We start from the raw sequence: 25,176 nt of genomic DNA on the forward strand, positions 1-25,176 counted from the left end.
TAGCTAGGCCTTACGTTGTCTCCAACGGACGGCCATATGGTTTTGCAGAGGAACTGAATGAAGATGACAGGTAGCAGGCTGATTCCCACAGTCAGGATGATGGTCAGCCACAGATAGGGCTGTCTGAGCGCGTTAGGGGCTACACCTGACACACACAGAAATACAAAACACACACGCTGGGTTAGAAAAGCACAGTAAATACTCACCATCACCATCTGTGACAGGAGCCATATGACCAGGGTCATGTTCATAAGGTGCAAACTGGAAGAAAACTGACAGGGGGGTTATACTACAGAAACTTGTCCAATAAGAAACATTCATTCTCCATTGTGAAACGTTTTGCTATCGTCTGTGTGGCCGAATGAACACGACCCAGGATAGTATTCATTAGGGCATACAAGTGTAACGGATGTGAAACGTCTAGCTTAGTTAGCGGTGGTGCGCGCTAAATAGCGTTTCAATCGGTGACGTCACTTGCTCTGAGACCTTGAAGTAGTTCCCCTTGCTCTGCAAGGGCCGCGGCTTTTGTGGAGCGATGGGTAACGATGCTTCGTGGGTGACTGTTGTTGATGTGTGCAGAGGGTCCCGGGTATGGGCGAGGGGACGGTCTAAAGTTATACTGTTACACAAGGTCCAGGAAGTCTCTCCTGGTTTTAGTCTGTTTTCATCCGTATGTCTGGACCCAGATCTGAAGAGGCAGAACTCACCGGTGAAAGTGAAGGTTGATGGGAAGATGACGTGGATTCCTGCACTGTGGATATCGAACATGATGCCGAAGTATATGGCTATACTGCAGAGGACGCCGAAGCAGTTCACAAAGGTCCAGTATGACGTCTCCAGAGATATCTGGGAGAGAGTATGAGAGACAGGAAGTTACATCATCTATTCCAACACTGCAGGAGGAAACAGCACTTGCTATAAAAATAGGCTTGTACACCAGAGTTTGTTTCTTGTGTCTACATGTGAGTTATGGAATGAATTTCCCTTTTGAAGGACAGTAAGGTGAATGCACAAATTTGTAAGTCGCTCTGGATAAGAGCGTCTGCTAAATGACTTAAATGTAAATGTAAATAAACATAATCAATCCACCAATCAATAAATCCATTGAGGAACAAGTCAGCTACCTGCAGGTTGACAGTGAAGATGAGAGAAGAGGCCATGACCACAGCGAGGGACTGGTAGTCTGACGGTGCCTCTCCGTCCTGCCCCATGGTCTGGAGGAACGCCCCGTACGGGATGAAGAAGACCACGAGAGAGGTGAAGATGCCGTGGAACAGACTGATGAAGAAGTTCTTGTAGTTGAACAGCGCCCCCTGCTGACCAGGAAGGTATAACTTGGGAAACTTTCTGCTCAGCTTGTCGTTCACATCCTTCAAGGAAACAGGAAATATACATTTCATATTAGCTCAGGGCTTCCCAAACTTGTACTGCACATTATCCCAAATTTACACTTAAATGCAGGGGACTCCACTTGGACAAGGCTTGTTAAGGCTGTGTGTTCATATTCACTAAATTGTAGTAGTTTAAGAGATCCTTTGTTGTCACTAAGCGGTTGTATTCTATACCCATTTGAACATCATTTGTTTGATAATAAGCTGAAATGTTTTCTCAATGGGCCCAGGGGGATCCCACACAGTATCCCGTACCCAAGTTTGGGAACCACTGTATTAGCTTAACATTGACGTGTCATATGATCGGAATAAGATGGGAGTTTTCATTCAATGTTCATCATTAAAAACAGTGAACACAAAGCCTGTTCCCTCTATATAAAGCCTGCATTTGAAGACAACTGGTGCCCAGTGTGAATAGCCAATTTATCATTACTCATTGTTTTATTACTTTCCTACAGTATTATTTCTCAAAGTTCTCTCTCTCTGCATTGTTGACGAAGGTCCTGTAAGTAACTATTTCACTGTTGTTTACGAAGCATGTGACAAATACAAATTAGATTTGGACATATTTATGGGCATTTTCAAAAATGACAAACATTCTACATGTATCTCCTTAATAGCTTACCTGATCCAACAAGCCAACCAGCAGGACAGGGAGAGAGCTGTACATCACATTGTACAAGGTGATGAACCAATCTTCATAGGCAACCTGGAGAAGTATCATAAAATCATATATCACACAAATTACTCCTCTATTTTTAGATTTTATTTCAACTTTATTTAACTAGGCAAGTCAGTTAAGAACAAATTCTTATTTACAATGACGGCCTACCAGGGAACTGCCTTGTTCAGGGGGGCAGAATGACAGATTTTTACCTTGTCAGCTCGGGATTCGATCGAGCAACCTTTCAGTTACTGGCCCAACGCTCTAACTACTAGGATATCCTGCCGCCCCTCTATCATCAAATACATGTCCACATTTAGGATCAATCATATGTACCATAGTATAAGTACCATAGTATACGTACAATGGTGTATATGTACCATAGTATATGTACCACCGTATATGTACCATAGTATATGGTACAAAAGTAACGTGGGGGTTTTGAAGTCAGTCTAGATAAGTGGTCGTTGAAAATGCAGTATAGACAGATGGTGCCCTGAATGGCACCCTAGGGCTCTGGTCTAAAGTAATGCACTATTTAGGGAATATTGTACCAGTTGGGATACACGCTACCTCTAGAACATTCCCTCACCTGAGCTGAGAACCCATTGAAGAAGGAGTACCAGAAGTGGACCAGGGTGAAGGCAAAGTTCTTGAAGAAGAAGTAGCGGAGGAACTTGCACATGCGGATGTAGGACCAGCGACCGTGGACCAGCAGGAGACGCTCCAGGTACCGGAACTGAGCGAAGGCATAGTCACTGGACATCACCGCCTGCATGCCCTCCTGTCCAGATATACCCACACCGATGTCTGCAGCTGGAGAGAGAGAGAGAGAGAGAGAGAGAGGTGAGAGTGAAACAAAAACAGAGAATTTGTCTCCAACAACTGAAGAGGTGAGGAGTTCGCAAAGGGGGAGTAGATATCACACAACACTTCACTACAAAAGGCTTTGTGGTGAAAACTATAAGGTGAATGCACCAATTTGTAAGTCGCTCTGGATAAGAGCGTCTGCTAAATGACTTAAATGTAAATGTAAATTCAGCGATAACAAATCATGAATAATTTAACAGTAAACCAAATAAAATCTCCTGGCGTACTCTTGATCATGTTGACGTCGTTGGCTCCGTCTCCGATGGACAGCGTGACAGCCTTCTTGTACTTCTTCACCAGGCTGACCACGTTGGCCTTTTGTTTTGGCGTGACCCGGCAGCAGATGACGGCCTCGCACTCGCACGCCATGTTCACAAAGTCCACCTGACGACTCTCCTTCTCCCAGTCGTCGATTGGCTGGGTGGAGTCCTGGGGCGTGGCAGAGGCGGGTCTCCGTCCGAGACGCTTCAAGCGAAGGCGGCGACGTTTCTTCTTTTTCTCGTATAAGATCTCGTTCTGTGGAGAGAGACAGACGCGCCTATTTAGTCTTTAGAAAAAATATATATACGCTTTTGTTCACGAAAGAAAAACCTCACAAAACAATGAAATTAAAAATGTCTATGTAATTATTGAACAGCAACAGTAACTAGCAGTAGTCTACACTTTTCTCTCCAAAACTCTTGAACGTGCCGTCCTTGGCCAGCTCTCCCGCTATCTCTCTCAGAATGACCTTCTTGATCCAAATCAGTCAGGTTTCAAGACTAGTCATTCAACTGAGACTGCTCTTCTCTGTATCACGGAGGCGCTCCGTACCGCTAAAGCTAACTCTCTCTCCTCTGCTCTCATCCTTCTAGACCTATCGGCTGCCTTCGATACTGTGAACCATCAGATCCTCCTCTCCACCCTCTCCGAGTTGGGCATCTCCGGCGCGGCCCACGCTTGGATTGCGTCCTACCTGACAGGTCGCTCCTACCAGGTGGCGTGGCGAGAATCTGTCTCCTCACCACGCGCTCTCACCACTGGTGTCCCCAGGGCTCTGTTCTAGGCCCTCTCCTATTCTCGCTATACACCAAGTCACTTGGCTCTGTCATAACCTCACATGGTCTCTCCTATCATTGCTATGCAGACGACACACAATTAATCTTCTCCTTTCCTCCTTCTGATGACCAGGTGGCGAATCGCATCTCTGCATGTCTGGCAGACATATCAGTGTGGATGACGGATCACCACCTCAAGCTGAACCTCGGCAAGACGGAGCTGCTCTTCCTCCCGGGGAAGGACTGCCCGTTCCATGATCTCGCCATCACGGTTGACAACTCCATTGTGTCCTCCTCCCAGAGCGCTAAGAACCTTGGCGTGATCCTGGACAACACCCTGTCGTTCTCAACTAACATCAAGGCGGTGGCCCGTTCCTGTAGGTTCATGCTCTACAACATCCGCAGAGTACGACCCTGCCTCACACAGGAAGCGGCGCAGGTCCTAATCCAGGCACTTGTCATCTCCCGTCTGGATTACTGCAACTCGCTGTTGGCTGGGCTCCCTGCCTGTGCCATTAAACCCCTACAACTCATCCAGAACGCCGCAGCCCGTCTGGTGTTCAACCTTCCCAAGTTCTCTCACGTCACCCCGCTCCTCCGCTCTCTCCACTGGCTTCCAGTTGAAGCTCGCATCCGCTACAAGACCATGGTGCTTGCCTACGGAGCTGTGAGGGGAACGGCACCTCAGTACCTCCAGGCTCTGATCAGGCCCTACACCCAAACAAGGGCACTGCGTTCATCCACCTCTGGCCTGCTCGCCTCCCTACCACTGAGGAAGTACAGTTCCCGCTCAGCCCAGTCAAAACTGTTCGCTGCTCTGGCTCCCCAATGGAGGAACACACTCCCTCACGACGCCAGGACAGCGGAGTCAATCACCACCTTCCGGAGACACCTGAAACCCCACCTCTTTAAGGAATACCTAGGACAGGATAAAAAATATATAAATATATGCCATTTAGCAGACGCTTTTATCCAAAGCGACTTACAGTCATGTGTGCATACATTCTACGTATGGGTGGTCCCGGGAATCGAACCCACTACCCTGGCGTTACAAGATTTAGATGCATTATTGTAAAGTGGCTGTTCCACTGGATGTCATAAGGTGAATGCACCAATTTGTAAGTCGCTCTGGATAAGAGCGTCTGCTTAAATGACTTAAATGTAATGTACATGTACACTCACCAGCCAGCCTCCAGTGATGATGAGTGCGTTCTTGCCAGGCTCGGGGAAGAACGGATCCGGAACCTTCTTCCTGGTTCGACCGGACGCAGGCAGCTGGTCCCTCCGGCTTGCCTGACTGATTCGCAGCTTCTCACTATCACACACAGACACAAGACCGTGAAACATTAGAACTACATCTTACACGCAACTACACTCTCTGTAACAGTGTATTATCATAACTTCACTCTGCAAATACAGCAGGTGCCTTTCCAGCAGTAGCCTAGCCTTTCCAGCAATAGCCTTTCCAGCAATAGCCTAGCCTTTCCAGCAGTAGCGTAGCCTTTCCAGCAGTAGCCTAGCCTTTCCAGCAATAGCCTAGCCTTTCCAGCAATAGCCTAGCCTTTCCAGCAATAGCCTAGCCTTTCCAGCAATAGCCTAGCCTTTCCAGCAATAGCCTAGCCTTTACAGCAATAGCCTAGCCTTTACAGCAATAGCCTAGCCTTTACAGCAGTAGCCTAGCCTTTTACAGCAGTAGCCTAGCCTTTACAGCAGTAGCCTAGCCTTTACAGCAGTAGCCTAGCCTTTACAGCAGTAGCCTAGCCTTTACAGCAGTAGCCTAGCCTTTACAGCAGCACAGCTACACACGGATGACTCACATCAAGCACTGGGGCCCATAGACCTACACTTCTCCTCTAGTATCTTAAACCTACTTGATATCATCTCCATAGTGGATCTGCATGTCATCGGTAAGCAGCTCACAGGAATAGCCAATGTTCTCAGCCGTTTCTGCAGGGAGGAGATATTAAAGAAAATGTTCATGTTAATGTCATCAATACACATTTAATCCATCAAGAGGCGAACTCGGTGAACTAGCAGCTCAAGATGTTCTCAGTCATTAAATCAACAGTAACACATTGTTGGGAGGTAAACATGGGCTGCAGCCCAAGTGGAACCATATTCCCTATACTGTACAGAAGTGCACTCCCATGGCCCTGGCAGTGTGTTAAATAGGGAACAGGGATGGAACCCGACTGTAAAGCCCAGTCCCCGGTTACATAGAGAGATATACATTCCAGATGAAGGCTGGCCACCATGTGAACACACCTTTAATACCCTTCTCCTCTCACCTTTCTCCTCTCACACCTTTCTCCTCTCACACATTTCTCCTCCCTCACCTTTCTTATCTCCGGTGAGAACCCATATCTTGATGTCAGCCTTTGCCAGCTTGGCGATGGTCTCAGGAACCCCATCCTGGAGCTTGTCCTCGATGGCAGTCGCTCCGATCATCTGCGAAAGGACATGGAAGTCAACCGGGTGACTTTTCAGAGCAGAACGTGGCGGCTTTAATAAAATAAAGAGTCAGATGTATTTGGTAACACAAGATAAAGGGTGTTAAACCCGGTGTCCTGATTACATTTACAAATCTGGCCCTCATACCAACGTGGCCACCTAATCATCCCCAGCTTCCAACTGGCTCGTTCATCCCCACTCTCCACTGTAAATTCTGGTGGGCAGCTGCTATAGACCACCAAGTGCTAACAGTCAGTATCTGGATAATATGTGTGAAATGCTTGATAATGTAATGCGATATCAACAGAGAAGTATATTTTCTGGGTGATTTTAAATATCGACTGGCTTTCATTAGGATGCCGACTCAAGAGAAAGCTTCAAACTGTAACTAGTGCCTGCAACCTGGTTCAGGTTGGAACTAATGGGGATCCCTAATAAATCCCAGGAAGAGTAACTGCTGCCATAGGTAGGAACAAATGGGGATCCATAATAAACCCCAGGAAGAGTAGCTGCTGCCTTGGCAGGAACTAATGGGGATCCATAATAAACCCCAGGAAGAGTAGCTGCTGTCTTGGCAGGAACTAATGGGGATCCATAATAAACCCCAGGAAGAGTAGCTGCTGCCTTGGCAGGAACTAATGGGGATCCATAATAAACCCCAGGAAGAGTAGCTGCTGCCTTGGTAAGAACTAATGGGGATCCATAATAAACCCCAGGAAGAGTAGCTGCTGCCTTGGTAGGAACTATTGGGGATCCGTAATAAACACATACAAACTATTCCCCAGGTCAGTGCTGTAAATGAGAATGTGTTCAGGCAACTTACCTGGTAAAATAACAGTTTAAAAAAACAGTTTACGTGAAGACAGAGGCATCTTATATCTTAACGATCCTGACCAAAATGCCAGCCCTCTACATTGTAGAAGTGACTTGATTGATTTAAGTATTTGGAGTGTGTCCTACCATGAGGTTGTTCTCAATCTGTTCATACACTCGATCTAGAGCAGCCTCCCTGTTGCCCATAGCAACACTGGCATCCTTGTGCTTCTTAGCCCAGGCGTCAAACTCCTGCTTACTGATATCCTTATAACACAAACACAGGGTCCGGAGAGTCTGGTTGGCAAAGATCTACAAGGGAAGAGAATGGATGCACCAATGAAAAACATGCATCGTCTTATTTTTTTGAGAAACTATTTGAGCTCAAGTTTAATTTGTTACGTGACCACAAGGAGTTCAACAACACGCCAAACTAAGGCCACTGCAACTCCACATAGGCTCAAAGTCGTACAGCAGAGGTCTCAAACTATGATGGAGTTTGAGACACCTGCCATATTAAAACAACACCCCAGAACAGATATTGTTGACTCACATCCAGAGCCGTCTGAGTCACTTCCTTGTGTCTGGAGTTAGGAGAGAGGCGTTCGTAGATGACCGTGTCTGCTCCTTTACAGTACAAACGGATCCGGCCATCGGGGAACCTCACTGTGTGTGTGAGAGTGGGTGAGAGAGAGACAGAGAGAGAAGACAGCACATTAGGGAGATGGTCACAGTGAAAGGGCTAATTTTGCAAAATTCCAGCTTTCCCAAAGTTCCCCAAAAACCCTGGTCAGCTGGAGGATAAAACAGGGAGGTTCCCATGGAGGGAATAAAACAGAGAGGGAATAAAAACAGAGAGGGAATAAAAACAGGGAGGGAATAAAAACAGGGAGGGAATAAAAACAGGGAGGGAATAAAACAGGGAGGGAATAAAACCAGGGAGGGAATAAAACAGGGAGGTTCCCAGGGAGGGAATAAAACAGAGAGGGAATAAAACAGGGAGGTTCCCAGGGAGGGAATAAAACAGGGAGGGAATAAAACAGGGAGGGAATAAAACAGGGAGGGAATAAAACAGAGAGGGAATAAAACAGAGAGGGAATAAAACAGAGAGGGAATAAAACAGAGAGGGAATAAAACAGAGAGGGAATAAAACAGAGAGGGAATAAAACAGGGAGGTTCCCAGGGAGGGAATAAAACAGAGAGGGAATAAAACAGAGAGGGAATAAAACAGAGAGGGAATAAAACAGAGAGGGAATAAAACAGGGAGGGAATAAAACAGGGAGGTTCCCAGGGAGGGAATAAAACAGGGAGGGAATAAAACAGAGAGGGAATAAAACAGGGAGGTTCCCAGGGAGGGAATAAAACAGGGAGGGAATAAAACAGGGAGGGAATAAAACAGGGAGGGAATAAAACAGAGAGGGAATAAAACAGAGAGGGAATAAAACAGAGAGGGAATAAAACAGAGAGGGAATAAAACAGAGAGGTTCCCAGGGAGGGAATAAAACAGGGAGGGAATGAAACAGGGAGGGAATAAAACAGGGAGGGAATTATCCAACTAGGAATTCGAACAAACCTGGGAACTCCAAAAATATCCAGAGTTTTTCAACCCTACAAAAGTCCCAGGGATCACAGACTTAAAACTGTCACTCACGGATGATGGACATGCGCTTGCGGTCGCTGTTAAAGTCGAGCAGGGCCAACACCTCGTAGGTCATCTCCTGGTCCATCTCGCTGATGGTGATGGTGTCCTGGGTACGGGACAGGAACACAAAACCGAAGTTCCTGGCAGCCGTCACCAGAGCCCCCTCGTCAGGAGAGGCTGCCTGGTACACCAACTCATCTGAGGATTCAGGACAACAGACGCACATCAACTCTGAGGTCAGAGGTTATGTTACACCTGTATTATAGACTATTCATCAGTGTCTGTAGTACACTAAACTAAGACTACCAGTTTGTGTATGTTTCTGTTAAATAAATATTGGGCCGGTTCCCCCAGACGCAGATAAAGATTGATCCTGGTCTAAGAAAGATTTTCAATAAATTCTCCATTGAGCATGTTTTTTTCCGTTAAGGACCAGGCTTTTTCGGTGTCCGGGATACCAGCCCATTGTGTATAAATCGGTGACGTCTGAACTTTGACCTCTAGCATCACTAGAATGCAGGTTGTCAAATGCTCACCTTCTTTCTGCTCTACCATGACAGTGTGACACAGAGACAGCAACTTGAAGAACTCCAGCGTTTCTTTCTCCTTCTTGGACCGGATGCAGGCCACCAGGGAATGATCCAAGTACTCAAACTTGCTGTCTGCGTACTTGTTCCAGCTGAAATCCACTGGCTGTGAAGTACCGAGGAGAAGAAATGACCATCAACACGATGCTACAGATACTCGGAAGGCCGGTTCCCTGGACCCAGATTAAACCTAGGTCCTTGTTAAGGGAATTTTTATCTATAATGACTAATTATGTATACATTTCAATCAGGATGAATTAAAAGACTTATGTTACTGTACATGTATGAATTTTCTCTGTTGCTCTCAGTATTGAATATAATGTAGTCAGGAGTTTAGTACAATGACGGTCTGTTCCTTTGTACAAATGAATGAACTATCTACACTGACTGACCTTGGCTCTAGGCGAGGAGGGAAGGCTTGAGATATATAGGGCCTTTCTACCAGTGTCAAGAAGAGACATAACATTTAGAAAACGCTGACGTAATTTTCAGTTTATAACCCGTGGCAAAATGTGTATGAAGGCAGTACTCTCTTGAATTAAACACTGTTACCTGACTATTAAGACCGGGGCTCTGTCCATTCTTATAAAATATATAGGGTCTTACAAACCCTTAATGCATAGACAGAGTGTTTCATTTTGATTGTGAAAGAAAGAGGAATTTAGAATTAAAACAGTCCTGAACTAACAACACTTTCAAATGGGGAATCTCCATTGAACACGCTTTTTAGTCTGGGACTGTGCTTGATCCGAGTCCAGGAACCTGACCCGGAATACTTTTATTTTAATGTAATCTCTCTCAACAGATGTTGAAATGTAACGCGTTTTGAATAGCAGAAACAGTCATGTTACCCTGTGACAATCGGAATAGAATGGTCAACCTCACCTTTCCACGATTCAGAGTCACTCCCTCGGCAGTGGTGGGGTCGCCTGGCAAAATGAAACGTATTGGTTCGTTGTTATACTTATACAGGCATCTTCACAACATCTTTACATCATTTTTGTCATGTCTAACACAAATGCAGTGGACCAGAATTTCCATCCAAGCCAGGATATAAGTTTAGCACGATACACTGCAGTACCCATAATGCTCTGTACAACCTATCAATGAGCATCTTCCTGAAGATGTTCTGCTCTTCTCCTTAACAATTTTTCATTTTTATTTTACCTTTATTTAAATAGGCAAGTCAGTTTAGAACACATTCTTATTTTCAATGATGGCCTAGGAACAGTGGGTTAACTGGTCTAGGAACAGTGGGGTTAACTGGTCTAGGAACAGTGGGTTAACTGGTCTAGGAACAGTGGGTTAACTGGTCTAGGAACAGTGGGTTAACTGGTCTAGGAACAGTGGGTTAACTGGTCTAGGAACAGTGGGGTTAACTGGTCTAGGAACAGTGGGTTAACTGGTCTAGGAACAGTGGGTTAACTGGCCTAGGAACAGTGGGTTAACTGGTCTAGGAACAGTGGGGTTAACTGGTCTAGGAACAGTGGGTTAACTGGTCTAGGAACAGTGGGGTTAACTGGCCTAGGAACAGTGGGTTAACTGGTCTAGGAACAGTGGGTTAACTGCCTTGTTCTGCCTCTGAACGACAGATTTGTACCTTGTCAGCTCGGGGATTTGAACTTGCCAACTTCCGGTTACTAGTCCAACGCTCTAACCACTAGGCTACCCTGCCCTGCCTCCCCTACACTCTAACCACTAGGCTACCCTGCCCTGCCTCCCCTACACTCTAACCACTAGGCTACCCTGCCGCCCCTACACTCTAACCACTAGGCTACCCTGCCGCCCCTACACTCTAACCACTAGGCTACCCTGCCGCCCCTACACTCTAACCACTAGGCTACCCTGCCGCCCCTACACTCTAACCACTAGGCTACCCTGCCGCCCCTACACTCTAACCACTAGGCTACCCTGCCGCCCCTACACTCTAACCACTAGGCTACCCTGCCGCCCCTACACTCTAACCACTAGGCTACCCTGCCGCCCCTACACTCTAACCACTAGGCTACCCTGCCGCCCCTACACTCTAACCACTAGGCTACCCTGCCGCCCCTACACTCTAACCACTAGGCTACCCTGCCGCCACTACACTCTAACCACTAGGCTACCCTGCCGCCCCTACACTCTAACCACTAGGCTACCCTGCCGCCCTACACTCTAACCACTAGGCTACCCTGCCGCCCCTACACTCTAACCACTAGGCTACCCTGCCGCCCTACACTCTAACCACTAGGCTACCCTGCCGCCCCTACACTCTAACCACTAGGCTACCCTGCCGCCCCTACACTCTAACCACTAGGCTACCCTGCCGCCCCTACACTCTAACCACTAGGCTACCCTGCCGCCCCTACACTCTAACCACTAGGCTACCCTGCCGCCCTACACTCTAACCACTAGGCTACCCTGCCGCCCCTACACTCTAACCACTAGGCTACCCTGCCGCCCCTACACTCTAACCACTAGGCTACCCTGCCGCCCCTACACTCTAACCACTAGGCTACCCTGCCAACTCTACACTCTAACCACTAGGCTACCCTGCCAACTCTACACTCTAACCACTAGGCTACCCTGCCGCCTCTACACTCTAACCACTAGGCTACCCTGCCGCCTCTACACTCTAACCACTAGGCTATCCTGCCGCCCCTACACTCTAACCACTAGGCTACCCTGCCCTGCCTCTACACTCTAACCACTAGGCTACCCTGCCGCCTCTACACTCTAACCACTAGGCTACCCTGCCGCCTCTACACTCTAACCACTAGGCTACCCTGCCGCCTCTACACTCTAACCACTAGGCTACCCTGCCACCCCATCAATACATGGTGTCAGAAGTGAAAGGACATTTGTCTAACCGAAGGTGCGTCCGGCGATGGTGCACTTCTTGAAGGCCATGATGTTCTGCGTGAGGGTACCGGTCTTGTCTGAGAAGACGTACTCGATCTGACCCAGTTGTTCGTTGAGGGTGGTGGTACGGGCCTTGGCTGGCGTGTCTTTCTCCTGGTAGTACATCTGAAGGTCCCAGTTGATGAACTTCGACTGGCCCAAACGAATCACTTCCACACTGGACAGGAAGTAGAGGAAATAACATCATGACAGTCAGGTTAGGAGAAATTAACCAGGTTGACTTTTTTCAGAAACACAATTTCTACATGTTAAAATAGGAAGATTAAACTAGAAGATTAAAATATGTAATAAAGTCTAATAAAGTATGTGGAAGTAGAAGGTAGAGACAGTAAATACACACTTCAAGTCTTAGATCAAGAGATTCATTGTTCTACTTCTCCATCAGGTTAGTCTCTGCTAACAGACGAAAACACGGCTGGCCCAGAGGACAGATTCTGGGTTGCTGACATTAGCCTCGGGTAAACTGACGTCTGTGCGTTAGGATAATTGGAACTTGGATATATGACCATTGCTGATCCTGAAACGACCATCTCTTCTGAGATCGAGGGTAATAGAGGGTACAAGTGCGAGCTAGCCTGGGTTTTGTGACGACTCACCTGACGTAGAGGGAGATGGGAACCATGGTGTTGAGCACGATGATGTACCCCCAGAAGCTGAGGAAACCTCTGTAAGAAGCAGTCTGATCCTTGCCATCTTTCAGATACCAGGCCCTGCTGCCTACCTCCTCGTACCAGAAGGAGTTTCCGATGGCCAGGCCAGCACACACCAGGATCAGGATTACAAAGATCTGGCGGAGGGAGGAAGGGATAATATAATAATAATAATAATAATAAATGCCATTTAGCAGACGCTTTTATCCAAAGCGACTTACAGTCATGTGTGCATACATTCTACGTATGGGTGGTCCCGGGAATAGAACCCACTACCCTGGCGTTACAAGCGCCATGCTCTACCAACTGAGCTACAGAAGGACTATGAGGATGAGCTTTTGGATGGAGTTCTTCCACTGTCTCTCTATTCTCACAAGCCATCATCAAGCATGTACAGAGCCTTCAGAGAGAGTATTCACACCCACTTAACTGACTACACATTTTTTTATTGTGTTAAAACAGCCCAAATAAAACACAAATTCAATTGAGATTGTGTCTCTGGCCTACATACAATACCCCACATAATGTTGTGGAATTATGCTTTTGGTGCAGCAGTGAATGTCAAACACAGATTCATTCAACCACAAGGTTTTTCCAATGCCTTGCAAAGGACACCTAGAGGGGTAAACATCAAGGAGACATTGAATATCCCTTTGAGCATGGTGAAGTTAATAATTACACTTTGGATGGTGTATCAATACACACAGTCACTACAAAGATACAGTTGCCCTTCCCAACTCAGTTGCCCGGAGAGGAAGGAAACCACTCAGGGATTTCACCATGAGGCCAATGTTCCTTTTAAAACAGTTATAGAGTTTAATGGCTGTGATAGGAGAACACAGAGAATGGATCAACAAAATGATACTATCCTCCACAATACTAACCTAAATGACAAGAGTGAAAAGAAGGAAGCCTGTACAGAATACAAATATTCCAGAAACACACATCCTGTTTGCAACAAGGAACTAAAGTAATACTACAATACAAAGTGTTATGTTTGGGGCAAATCCAACAACATCACTGAGTACCACTCTTCTTATCTTCAAGCCTGGTGGTGGCTGCATCATGTTATGGGTAAGCTTGTCATCAGCAAGGATTAGGGAGCTTTTTAGGGTCGAAAGAAACGGAATAGAGTTAAGTACAGGAAAAATCCTAAAGGAAAACTTGGTTCAGTCTGCTTTCCAACAGACACTGGGAGGTAAATTCACCTTCCAGCAGGACAACTACCTGAAACAGAAGGCCACCTATACACTGGAGTTGCTTATCAAGAAGACAGTGAATATTCCTGAGTGGCCGAGTTACATTCTGGACGTAAATCTACTTGAAAATCTATTGCAAGACCTGAAAATGTATTCTAGCAATGATCAACAACCAACTTGGCAGAGATTAAAAATGGGTTCATATTGCACAATCCAGGTGTGAAAAGCTCTTAGAGACTCACCAAGAAGACTCACAGCTGTAATCGCTGCCAAAGAGGATTCTAACATGTATTGACTCAGAGGTGTAAATACCTAAGGAAAATTTGATATCTGTATTTAAATTTTTCAATATATTTGTAAAAAAAAAATCACTTTGTCATTATGGGATATTGTGTGTAGATGGTTGAGCAATTAAATTAATCCATTTTGAATTCAGGCTGTGACAACCAAATGTAGAATAAGTCATGGAGTATCAATGCTTTCTGAAGGCACTGTAGATGGCTGTTATTAAGAGACTCCATTTCATACAGGCTGAAATATTGCGAGGGGGTGATTGAGTGTACCACTTACACTATACACCATGTAGTTCATCAGCTCATCGATTTTAGTCCTCTTGAACCTGGTCTTGCCCCCATTCCTCATGATTTTAGTGTCGGCGCCTACAGCAGAACGGTGAACAAACAGAAGAGTAAAGGGTTTGGATGAGATTAAGTCCAAGGCAGCAATATTTGCAATATGACCGTGGTCGTTGGTGTGTGTTCGTTGGTTCCGAAATGTGTGTTCTTACCTGCGAAGATGACCAGTCCGTGGCACTCGTCAGTGTTTCTGATCCTACATCCTCTCAGCATCATATTGTCCAGATCCAGAGGGAATCGGTCTTTCCTCCAACACATGGTCCCCGTGAACTTATCCAGACGGTTGTTAGGCTCCTCACACACTATCATGGCTGTACGGAGAAACAAGACAACACACTCTCACAGCTGTACGGAGAAACAAGACAACACACTCTCCTGGCTGTATGAGGGAACAGAGACCACACTATCCTGGCTGTATGAGGGAACAGTGACCACACTATCCTGGCTGTATGAGGGAACAGTGACCACACTATCCTGGCAGTATGAGGGAACAGTGACCACACTATCCTGGCTGTGTGAGGGAACAGTGACACACTATCCTGGTTGTATGAGGGAACAGTGACACACTATCCTGGCTGTATGAGGGAACAGTGACCACACTATCCTGGCTGTATGAGGGAACAGTGACCACACTATCCTGGCTGTACGAGGGAACAGTGACCACACTATCCTGGCTGTACGAGGGAACAGTGACCACACTATCCTGGCTGTACGAGGGAACAGTGACCACACTATCCTGGCTGTACGAGGGAACAGTGACCACACTATCCTGGCTGTACGAGGGAACAGTGACCACACTATCCTGGCTGTACGAGGGAACAGTGACCACACTATCCTGGCTGTACGAGGGAAGTGACCACACTATCCTGGCTGTACGAGGGAACAGTGACCACACTATCCTGGCTGTACGAGGGAACAGTGACCACACTATCCTGGCTGTATGAGGGAACAGTGACCACACTATCCTGGCTGTATAAGGGAACAGTGACCACACTATCCTGGCTGTATGAGGGAACAGTGACCACACTATCCTGGCTGTATAAGGAACAGTGACCACACTATCCTGGCTGTATGAGGGAACAGTGACCACACTATCCTGGCTGTATGAGGGAACAGTGACCACACTATCCTGGCTGTATGAGGGAACAGTGACCACACTATCCTGGCTGTGTGAGGGAACAGTGACACACTATCCTGGCTGTATAAGGAGGGAACAGTGACCACACTATCCTGGCTGTATGAGGAAACAGTGACCACACTATCCTGGCTGTATAAGGGAACAGTGACCACACTATCCTGGCTGTATGAGGGAACAGTGACCACACTATCCTGGCTGTATGAGGGAACAGTGACCACACTATCCTGGCTGTATGAGGGAACAGTGACCACACTATCCTGGCTGTATGAGGGAACAGTGACCACACTATCCTGGCTGTATGAGGGAACAGTGACCACACTATCCTGGCTGTATGAGGGAACAGTGACACACTATCCTGGCTGTATGAGGGAACAGTGACCACACTATCCTGGCTGTATAAGGAGGGAACAGTGACCACACTATCCTGGCTGTATAAGGGAACAGTGACCACACTATCCTGGCTGTATGAGGGAACAGAGACACACTATCCTGGCTGTATGAGGGAACAGAGACCACACTATCCTGGCTGTATGAGGGAACAGTGACACACTATCCTGGCTGTATAAGGGAACAGTGACACACTATCCTGGCTGTATGAGGGAACAGAGACCACACTATCCTGGCTGTATGAGGGAACAGAGACCACACTATCCTGGCTGTATGAGGGAACAGTGACACACTATCCTGGCTGTATAAGGGAACAGTGACACACTATCCTGGCTGTATAAGGGAACAGTGACACACTATCCTGGCTGTATAAGGAACAGTGACACACTATCCTGGCTGTATGAGGGAACAGTGACCACACTATCCTGGCTGTATAAGGGAACAGTGACCACACTATCCTGGCTGTATAAGGGAACAGTGACCACACTATCCTGGCTGTATGAGGGAACAGTGACCACACTATCCTGGCTGTATAAGGGAACAGAGACCACACTATCCTGGCTGTATGAGGGAACAGAGACCACACTATCCTGGCTGTATGAGGGAACAGTGACCACACTATCCTGGCTGTATGAGGGAACAGTGACCACACTATCCTGGCTGTATAAGGGAACAGAGACCACACTATCCTGGCTGTATAAGGGAAGTGACCACACTATCCTGGCTGTATGAGGGAACAGTGACCACACTATCCTGGCTGTATAAGGAACAGAGACCACACTATCCTGGCTGTATAAGGGAAGTGACCACACTATCCTGGCTGTATGAGGGAACAGAGACCACACTATCCTGGCTGTATGAGGGAACAGAGACCACACTATCCTGGCTGTATAAGGGAACAGTGACCACACTATCCTGGCTGTATGAGGGAACAGTGACCACACTATCCTGGCTGTATGAGGGAACAGTGACCACACTATCCTGGCTGTATAAGGGAACAGAGACCACACTATCCTGGCTGTATAAGGGAAGTGACCACACTATCCTGGCTGTATGAGGGAACAGTGACCACACTATCCTGGCTGTATAAGGAACAGAGACCACACTATCCTGGCTGTATAAGGGAAGTGACCACACTATCCTGGCTGTATGAGGGAACAGAGACCACACTATCCTGGCTGTATGAGGGAACAGAGACCACACTATCCTGGCTGTATAAGGGAACAGTGACCACACTATCCTGGCTGTATGAGGGAACAGTGACCACACTATCCTGGCTGTATGAGGGAACAGAGACCACACTATCCTGGCTGTATGAGGGAACAGTGACCACACTATCCTGGCTGTATGAGGGAACAGTGACCACACTATCCTGGCTGTACGTGGGAACAGTGACCACACTATCCTGGCTGTACGAGGAACAGTGACCACACTATCCTGGCTGTACGAGGGAACAGTGACCACACTATCCTGGCTGTACGAGGGAACAGTGACCACACTATCCTGGCTGTACGAGGGAACAGTGACCACACTATCCTGGCTGTACGAGGGAACAGTGACCACACTATCCTGGCTGTACGAGGGAACAGTGACCACACTATCCTGGCTGTATGAGGGAACAGTGACCACACTATCCTGGCTGTATGAGGGAAGTGACCACACTATCCTGGCTGTACGAGGGAACAGTGACCACACTATCCTGGCTGTATGAGGGAACAGTGACCACACTATCCTGGCTGTACGAGGAAGTGACCACACTATCCTGGCTGTACGAGGGAACAGTGACCACACTATCCTGGCTGTACGAGGGAACAGAGACCACACTATCCTGGCTGTATGAGGGAACAGTGACCACACTATCCTGGCTGTATGAGGGAAGTGACCACACTATCCTGGCTGTATGAGGGAACAGTGACCACACTATCCTGGCTGTATGAGGGAACAGTGACCACACTATCCTGGCTGTATGAGGGAACAGTGACACACTATCCTGGCTGTATGAGGGAACAGTGACACACTATCCTGGCTGTATGAGGGAAGTGACCACACTATCCTGGCTGTATAAGGGAAGTGACCACACTATCCTGGCTGTATGAGGGAACAGTGACCACACTATCCTGGCTGTGTGAGGGAACAGTGACACACTATCCTGGTTGTGTGAGGGAACAGTGACACACTATCCTGGCTGTATGAGGGAACAGTGACCACACTATCCTGGCTGTATGAGGAAACAGTGACCACACTATCCTGGCTGTATAAGGGAACAGTGACCACACTATCCTGGCTGTATGAGGGAACAGTGACCACACTATCCTGGCTGTATGAGGGAACAGTGACCACACTATCCTGGCTGTATGAGGGAACAGTGACCACACTATCCTGGCTGTATGAGGGAACAGTGACCACACTATCCTGGCTGTATGAGGGAACAGTGACACACTATCCTGGCTGTATGAGGGAACAGTGACACACTATCCTGGCTGTATGAGGGAAGTGACCACACTATCCTGGCTGTATAAGGGAAGTGACCACACTATCCTGGCTGTATGAGGGAACAGTGACCACACTATCCTGGCTGTATAAGGGAACAGTGACCACACTATCCTGGCTGTACGAGGGAACAGTGACACACTATCCTGGCTGTATGAGGGAACAGTGACCACACTATCCTGGCTGTATGAGGGAACAGTGACCACACTATCCTGGCTGTATAAGGGAACAGTGACCACACTATCCTGGCTGTATGAGGGAACAGTGACCACACTATCCTGGCTGTATGAGGGAACAGTGACCACACTATCCTGGCTGTATGAGGGAACAGTGACCACACTATCCTGGCTGTATGAGGGAACAGTGACCACACTATCCTGGCTGTATGAGGGAACAGTGACCACACTATCCTGGCTGTATGAGGGAACAGTGACCACACTATCCTGGCTGTATGAGGGAACAGTGACCACACTATCCTGGCTGTATGAGGGAACAGTGACCACACTATCCTGGCTGTATGAGGGAACAGTGACACACTATCCTGGCTGTATGAGGGAACAGTGACCACACTATCCTGGCTGTATGAGGGAACAGTGACCACACTATCCTGGCTGTATGAGGGAACAGTGACCACACTATCCTGGCTGTATAAGGAGGGAACAGTGACCACACTATCCTGGCTGTACGAGGGAACAGTGACCACACTATCCTGGCTGTATAAGGGAACAGTGACCACACTATCCTGGCTGTATGAGGGAACAGAGACACACTATCCTGGCTGTATGAGGGAACAGAGACCACACTATCCTGGCTGTATGAGGGAACAGTGACACACTATCCTGGCTGTATGAGGGAACAGTGACACACTATCCTGGCTGTATGAGGGAACAGAGACACACTATCCTGGCTGTATGAGGGAACAGAGACACACTATCCTGGCTGTATGAGGGAACAGAGACCACACTATCCTGGCTGTATGAGGGAACAGTGACACACTATCCTGGCTGTATAAGGGAACAGTGACACACTATCCTGGCTGTATAAGGGAACAGTGACACACTATCCTGGCTGTATGAGGGAACAGTGACCACACTATCCTGGCTGTATAAGGGAACAGTGACCACACTATCCTGGCTGTATAAGGGAACAGTGACCACACTATCCTGGCTGTATGAGGGAACAGTGACCACACTATCCTGGCTGTATAAGGGAACAGAGACCACACTATCCTGGCTGTATGAGGGAACAGTGACCACACTATCCTGGCTGTATAAGGGAACAGTGACCACACTATCCTGGCTGTATGAGGGAACAGTGACCACACTATCCTGGCTGTATAAGGGAACAGTGACCACACTATCCTGGCTGTATAAGGGAAGTGACCACACTATCCTGGCTGTATAAGGGAAGTGACCACACTATCCTGGCTGTATAAGGGAAGTGACCACACTATCCTGGCTGTATAAGGGAAGTGACCACACTATCCTGGCTGTATAAGGGAAGTGACCACACTATCCTGGCTGTATGAGGGAACAGAGACCACACTATCCTGGCTGTATAAGGGAACAGTGACCACACTATCCTGGCTGTATGAGGGAACAGTGACCACACTATCCTGGCTGTATGAGGGAACAGAGACCACACTATCCTGGCTGTATGAGGGAACAGTGACCACACTATCCTGGCTGTATGAGGGAAGTGACCACACTATCCTGGCTGTATAAGGGAACAGTGACCACACTATCCTGGCTGTATGAGGGAACAGAGACCACACTATCCTGGCTGTATGAGGGAACAGTGACCACACTATCCTGGCTGTATGAGGGAACAGTGACCACACTATCCTGGCTGTATGAGGGAACAGTGACCACACTATCCTGGCTGTATGAGGGAACAGTGACCACACTATCCTGGCTGTATAAGGGAACAGTGACCACACTATCCTGGCTGTACGAGGGAACAGTGACCACACTATCCTGGCTGTATGAGGAAACAGTGACCACACTATCCTGGCTGTATAAGGGAACAGTGACCACACTATCCTGGCTGTATAAGGGAAGTGACCACACTATCCTGGCTGTATGAGGGAACAGTGACCACACTATCCTGGCTGTATAAGGGAACAGTGACCACACTATCCTGGCTGTATGAGGGAACAGTGACCACACTATCCTGGCTGTATAAGGGAAGTGACCACACTATCCTGGCTGTATGAGGGAACAGTGACCACACTATCCTGGCTGTATGAGGGAACAGTGACCACACTATCCTGGCTGTATGAGGGAACAGTGACCACACTATCCTGGCTGTATAAGGAGGGAACAGTGACCACACTATCCTGGCTGTATAAGGAGGGAACAGTGACCACACTATCCTGGCTGTATAAGGAGGAACAGTGACCACACTATCCTGGCTGTACGAGGGAACAGTGACCACACTATCCTGGCTGTATAAGGGAACAGTGACCACACTATCCTGGCTGTATGAGGGAACAGTGACCACACTATCCTGGCTGTATGAGGGAACAGTGACCACACTATCCTGGCTGTATGAGGGAACAGTGACCACACTATCCTGGCTGTATGAGGGAACAGTGACCACACTATCCTGGCTGTATAAGGGAACAGTGACCACACTATCCTGGCTGTATGAGGGAACAGTGACCACACTATCCTGGCTGTATGAGGGAACAGTGACCACACTATCCTGGCTGTATGAGGGAACAGTGACCACACTATCCTGGCTGTATGAGGGAACAGTGACACACTATCCTGGCTGTATGAGGGAACAGTGACCACACTATCCTGGCTGTATAAGGAGGGAACAGTGACCACACTATCCTGGCTGTACGAGGAACAGTGACCACACTATCCTGGCTGTATAAGGGAACAGTGACCACACTATCCTGGCTGTATGAGGGAACAGAGACACACTATCCTGGCTGTATGAGGGAACAGAGACCACACTATCCTGGCTGTATGAGGGAACAGTGACACACTATCCTGGCTGTATAAGGGAACAGTGACACACTATCCTGGCTGTATGAGGGAACAGAGACACACTATCCTGGCTGTATGAGGGAACAGAGACCACACTATCCTGGCTGTATGAGGGAACAGTGACACACTATCCTGGCTGTATAAGGGAACAGTGACACACTATCCTGGCTGTATAAGGGAACAGAGACCACACTATCCTGGCTGTATAAGGGAAGTGACCACACTATCCTGGCTGTATAAGGGAAGTGACCACACTATCCTGGCTGTATAAGGGAAGTGACCACACTATCCTGGCTGTATAAGGGAAGTGACCACACTATCCTGGCTGTATGAGGGAACAGTGACCACACTATCCTGGCTGTATAAGGGAACAGTGACCACACTATCCTGGCTGTATAAGGGAAGTGACCACACTATCCTGGCTGTATGAGGGAAGAGACCACACTATCCTGGCTGTATGAGGGAACAGAGACCACACTATCCTGGCTGTATAAGGGAACAGTGACCACACTATCCTGGCTGTATAAGGGAACAGTGACCACACTATCCTGGCTGTATGAGGGAACAGTGACCACACTATCCTGGCTGTATAAGGGAACAGTGACCACACTATCCTGGCTGTATGAGGGAACAGTGACCACACTATCCTGGCTGTATAAGGGAAGTGACCACACTATCCTGGCTGTATAAGGGAAGTGACCACACTATCCTGGCTGTACGAGGGAACAGTGACCACACTATCCTGGCTGTATAAGGGAACAGTGACCACACTATCCTGGCTGTATAAGGGAAGTGACCACACTATCCTGGCTGTATAAGGGAAGTGACCACACTATCCTGGGCAGAACAGTATCAGAACTTGTTATGATGAGGTGTTGCAAGTCTTTTCTACTCATTCTATTTCTATGGCTCACACCATCATAGCTGGGGGGGGGTGAAAGAAACCGTGACCAGGCAGAGTCTAGCTAGCTGCATAGCTAGACAGGATATATTTGACAAACAATAACTGCCATCCTGGGTGCCCCGTAGTTTACGACTGCAAATACATCTGGAAGACACTAAAAGAGAAGAGTGGACCCACTTTCTCTCCCACCGTCTCTCTCCCACTCTCAGGATTCCACTCTCATCTGTACACGCTCTCTGAAATAATATTGTGATACTCTACATGTGTTTTCTCATAGTTACAGCACAGCAGTATGTTACCGTCAAACTGTGCCAGCTGGCCCTCCTCCTGCAGTCTCTCGTCTGTTACTTTCAGACCCATTTTAAACTTCAGGTTGGTTTCCCTGAAAATCAAGAAACATACTTTCATTTTCCAGTGGACTTCTACAGTATGCAGGGAACATCTATCTTAGTCCCAGACCTGGTCTCTCTTATTTGGCATGCTAGCACAAACAGACTGGCACTCAGGCTAGGGAGCATCTGTACATTTAAAGAAACTAAACCACGTTAGCCTTTTGATAGTATTGTTTGATGAACGAAAAGGTTATCGATCTAAAAATCAACAGGCTTAAAACAGACTGACTACAACAAGTCTCAGCAAAACATTTTTTAATCCAACTTCAGCTCTTATTAAAATGTTTATGGTGACACAAACGTCCTGTTAATGTCATTTCTCCTGTTAATCAAGGAACAGTTGTTGACAACCCCATTATGAAATGTCAGAATTCGCAACCAGGTTTGAAGACCTGGGCTGTGTCCCAAATGGCAACATATTCCCTATATAGTGCACTACTTTTGACCAGGGCCCAATAGGGCTCAAAGTGCACTACTTTTGACCAGGGCTCAAAGTGCACTACTTTTGACTAGGGCCCAATAGGGCTCAAAGTGCACTACTTTTGACTAGAGCCTAATAGGGCTCAAAGTGCACTACTTTTGACCAGGGCCCAATAGGGCTCAAAGTGCACTACTTTTGACCAGGGCCCAATAGGGCTCAAAGTGCACTACTTTTGACTAGGGCCCAATAGGGCTCAAAGTGCACTACTTTTGACTAGGGCCCAATAGGGCTCAAAGTGCACTACTTTTGACTAGGGCCCAATAGGGCTCAAAGTGCGCTACTTTTGACCAGGGCCCAATAGGGCTCAAAGTGCACTACTTTTGACCAGGGCCCAATAGGGCTCAAAGTGCACTACTTTTGACCAGGGCCCAATAGGGCTCAAAGTGCACTACTTTTGACCAGGGCCCAATAGGGCTCAAAGTGCACTACTTTTGACCAGGGCCCAATAGGGCTCAAAGTGCACTACTTTTGACCAGGGCCCAATAGGGCTCAAAGTGCACTACTTTTGACTAGGGCCCAATAGGGCTCAAAGTGCACTACTTTTGACTAGGGCCCAATAGGGCTCAAAGTGCACTACTTTTGACTAGGGCCCAATAGGGCTCAAAGTGCACTACTTTTGACTAGGGCACATAGAATATATAAGAAATAGGATGCCATTTGGGACAGGAAGACCAATACATTTACTTGTGTTTGAGAACATCTTACCCATCGAGCTCGGCAGTTTCCACATAACAAAGACTGTTGGGGTTTGAACTGGACAACAACAGAATGTCGGCCTAAAAAAATATATTTAAAAAAAAATGATCAAATTATTTTTGGGGAACTGAATTATAAAAATGGCTGGTTGGTTTCAATTCAATCAAATGAATAATACATTGTGAAATGTAAATTCAGAACCTTCAGAATTGTTCGAAAGTATATATTTTTTATTTTTTATTTTAAAAGTAACCGAGTCAAAGAACAAATAAATGACATTACCGGGATGTGACCATTTTTCTTCAAACGAACCACATCACCAACATGGATGTTCATCCACTTCGACTCTTGAAACCTGGGTTTGGAAAAAGTTTGTCATTTTTTTACCCCCCCATTCTTTATCATGTTCAAAACATGAAGTTCCTCTTGTTGATGCATAGCACAGACAATACAATAAACAAGGTAAGAGATAACAAAAAGGTACACTGTTACACTACGGAGATCCAGAACACAATACTGTTCTAGTTTCTATGTTCACACCATAGACTTAGATAGACGACTCCTCTTTGCATCTGTCCCATTATGGTGTCAGAGCTTCTTCTTTTACTACTTCTATGAGTTGGTTTCAAACAGAAAGGGTGCATACTGCCACCTGGAGGCTGTTGTTTGAACAGGTATAACGCCAAGGACGGCAATTTACTGCCACCTGCAGTTATGGAATGTTTGCTCATGGGTATAATTCATTGGCTGATCCCTCCTGATGACCTGGATGGAATCATGTGATCCTTCCTTAACCTATAGAAAGTCCCACCCAGTTGACTACTTCAAAATGGTGGAAGCCCTCAA

The 25,176-nt window shown here is 47.2% G+C and overlaps 1 protein-coding gene across 1 annotated transcript in view; it reads right to left on the minus strand.

The window, feature by feature from the left end:
* The window catches only part of LOC118373115 (phospholipid-transporting ATPase IC-like), a 48,590-nt gene that overhangs the window by 2,278 nt on the left and 21,136 nt on the right, over positions 1–25,176 (minus strand). The window contains exons 7-27 of the mRNA XM_052525018.1: positions 24,613–24,685; positions 24,340–24,410; positions 23,061–23,143; positions 14,996–15,154; positions 14,779–14,867; positions 12,956–13,146; positions 12,308–12,516; positions 10,341–10,384; positions 9,405–9,561; positions 8,878–9,066; positions 7,780–7,892; positions 7,374–7,538; positions 6,299–6,410; positions 5,834–5,909; positions 5,145–5,277; positions 3,153–3,441; positions 2,648–2,871; positions 2,017–2,100; positions 1,125–1,370; positions 708–846; positions 15–145 (exon numbers count right to left, since the gene is read on the minus strand). Coding sequence (XP_052380978.1) covers positions 15–145; positions 708–846; positions 1,125–1,370; positions 2,017–2,100; positions 2,648–2,871; positions 3,153–3,441; positions 5,145–5,277; positions 5,834–5,909; positions 6,299–6,410; positions 7,374–7,538; positions 7,780–7,892; positions 8,878–9,066; positions 9,405–9,561; positions 10,341–10,384; positions 12,308–12,516; positions 12,956–13,146; positions 14,779–14,867; positions 14,996–15,154; positions 23,061–23,143; positions 24,340–24,410; positions 24,613–24,685 — 2,977 coding nt within the window. The remainder of the gene's footprint in view (positions 1–14; positions 146–707; positions 847–1,124; positions 1,371–2,016; positions 2,101–2,647; positions 2,872–3,152; positions 3,442–5,144; positions 5,278–5,833; positions 5,910–6,298; positions 6,411–7,373; positions 7,539–7,779; positions 7,893–8,877; positions 9,067–9,404; positions 9,562–10,340; positions 10,385–12,307; positions 12,517–12,955; positions 13,147–14,778; positions 14,868–14,995; positions 15,155–23,060; positions 23,144–24,339; positions 24,411–24,612; positions 24,686–25,176) is intronic.

This window comes from Oncorhynchus keta, chromosome 9 (genome assembly GCF_023373465.1).
Source record: "Oncorhynchus keta strain PuntledgeMale-10-30-2019 chromosome 9, Oket_V2, whole genome shotgun sequence".
NCBI classification, from domain to species: domain Eukaryota; kingdom Metazoa; phylum Chordata; class Actinopteri; order Salmoniformes; family Salmonidae; genus Oncorhynchus; species Oncorhynchus keta.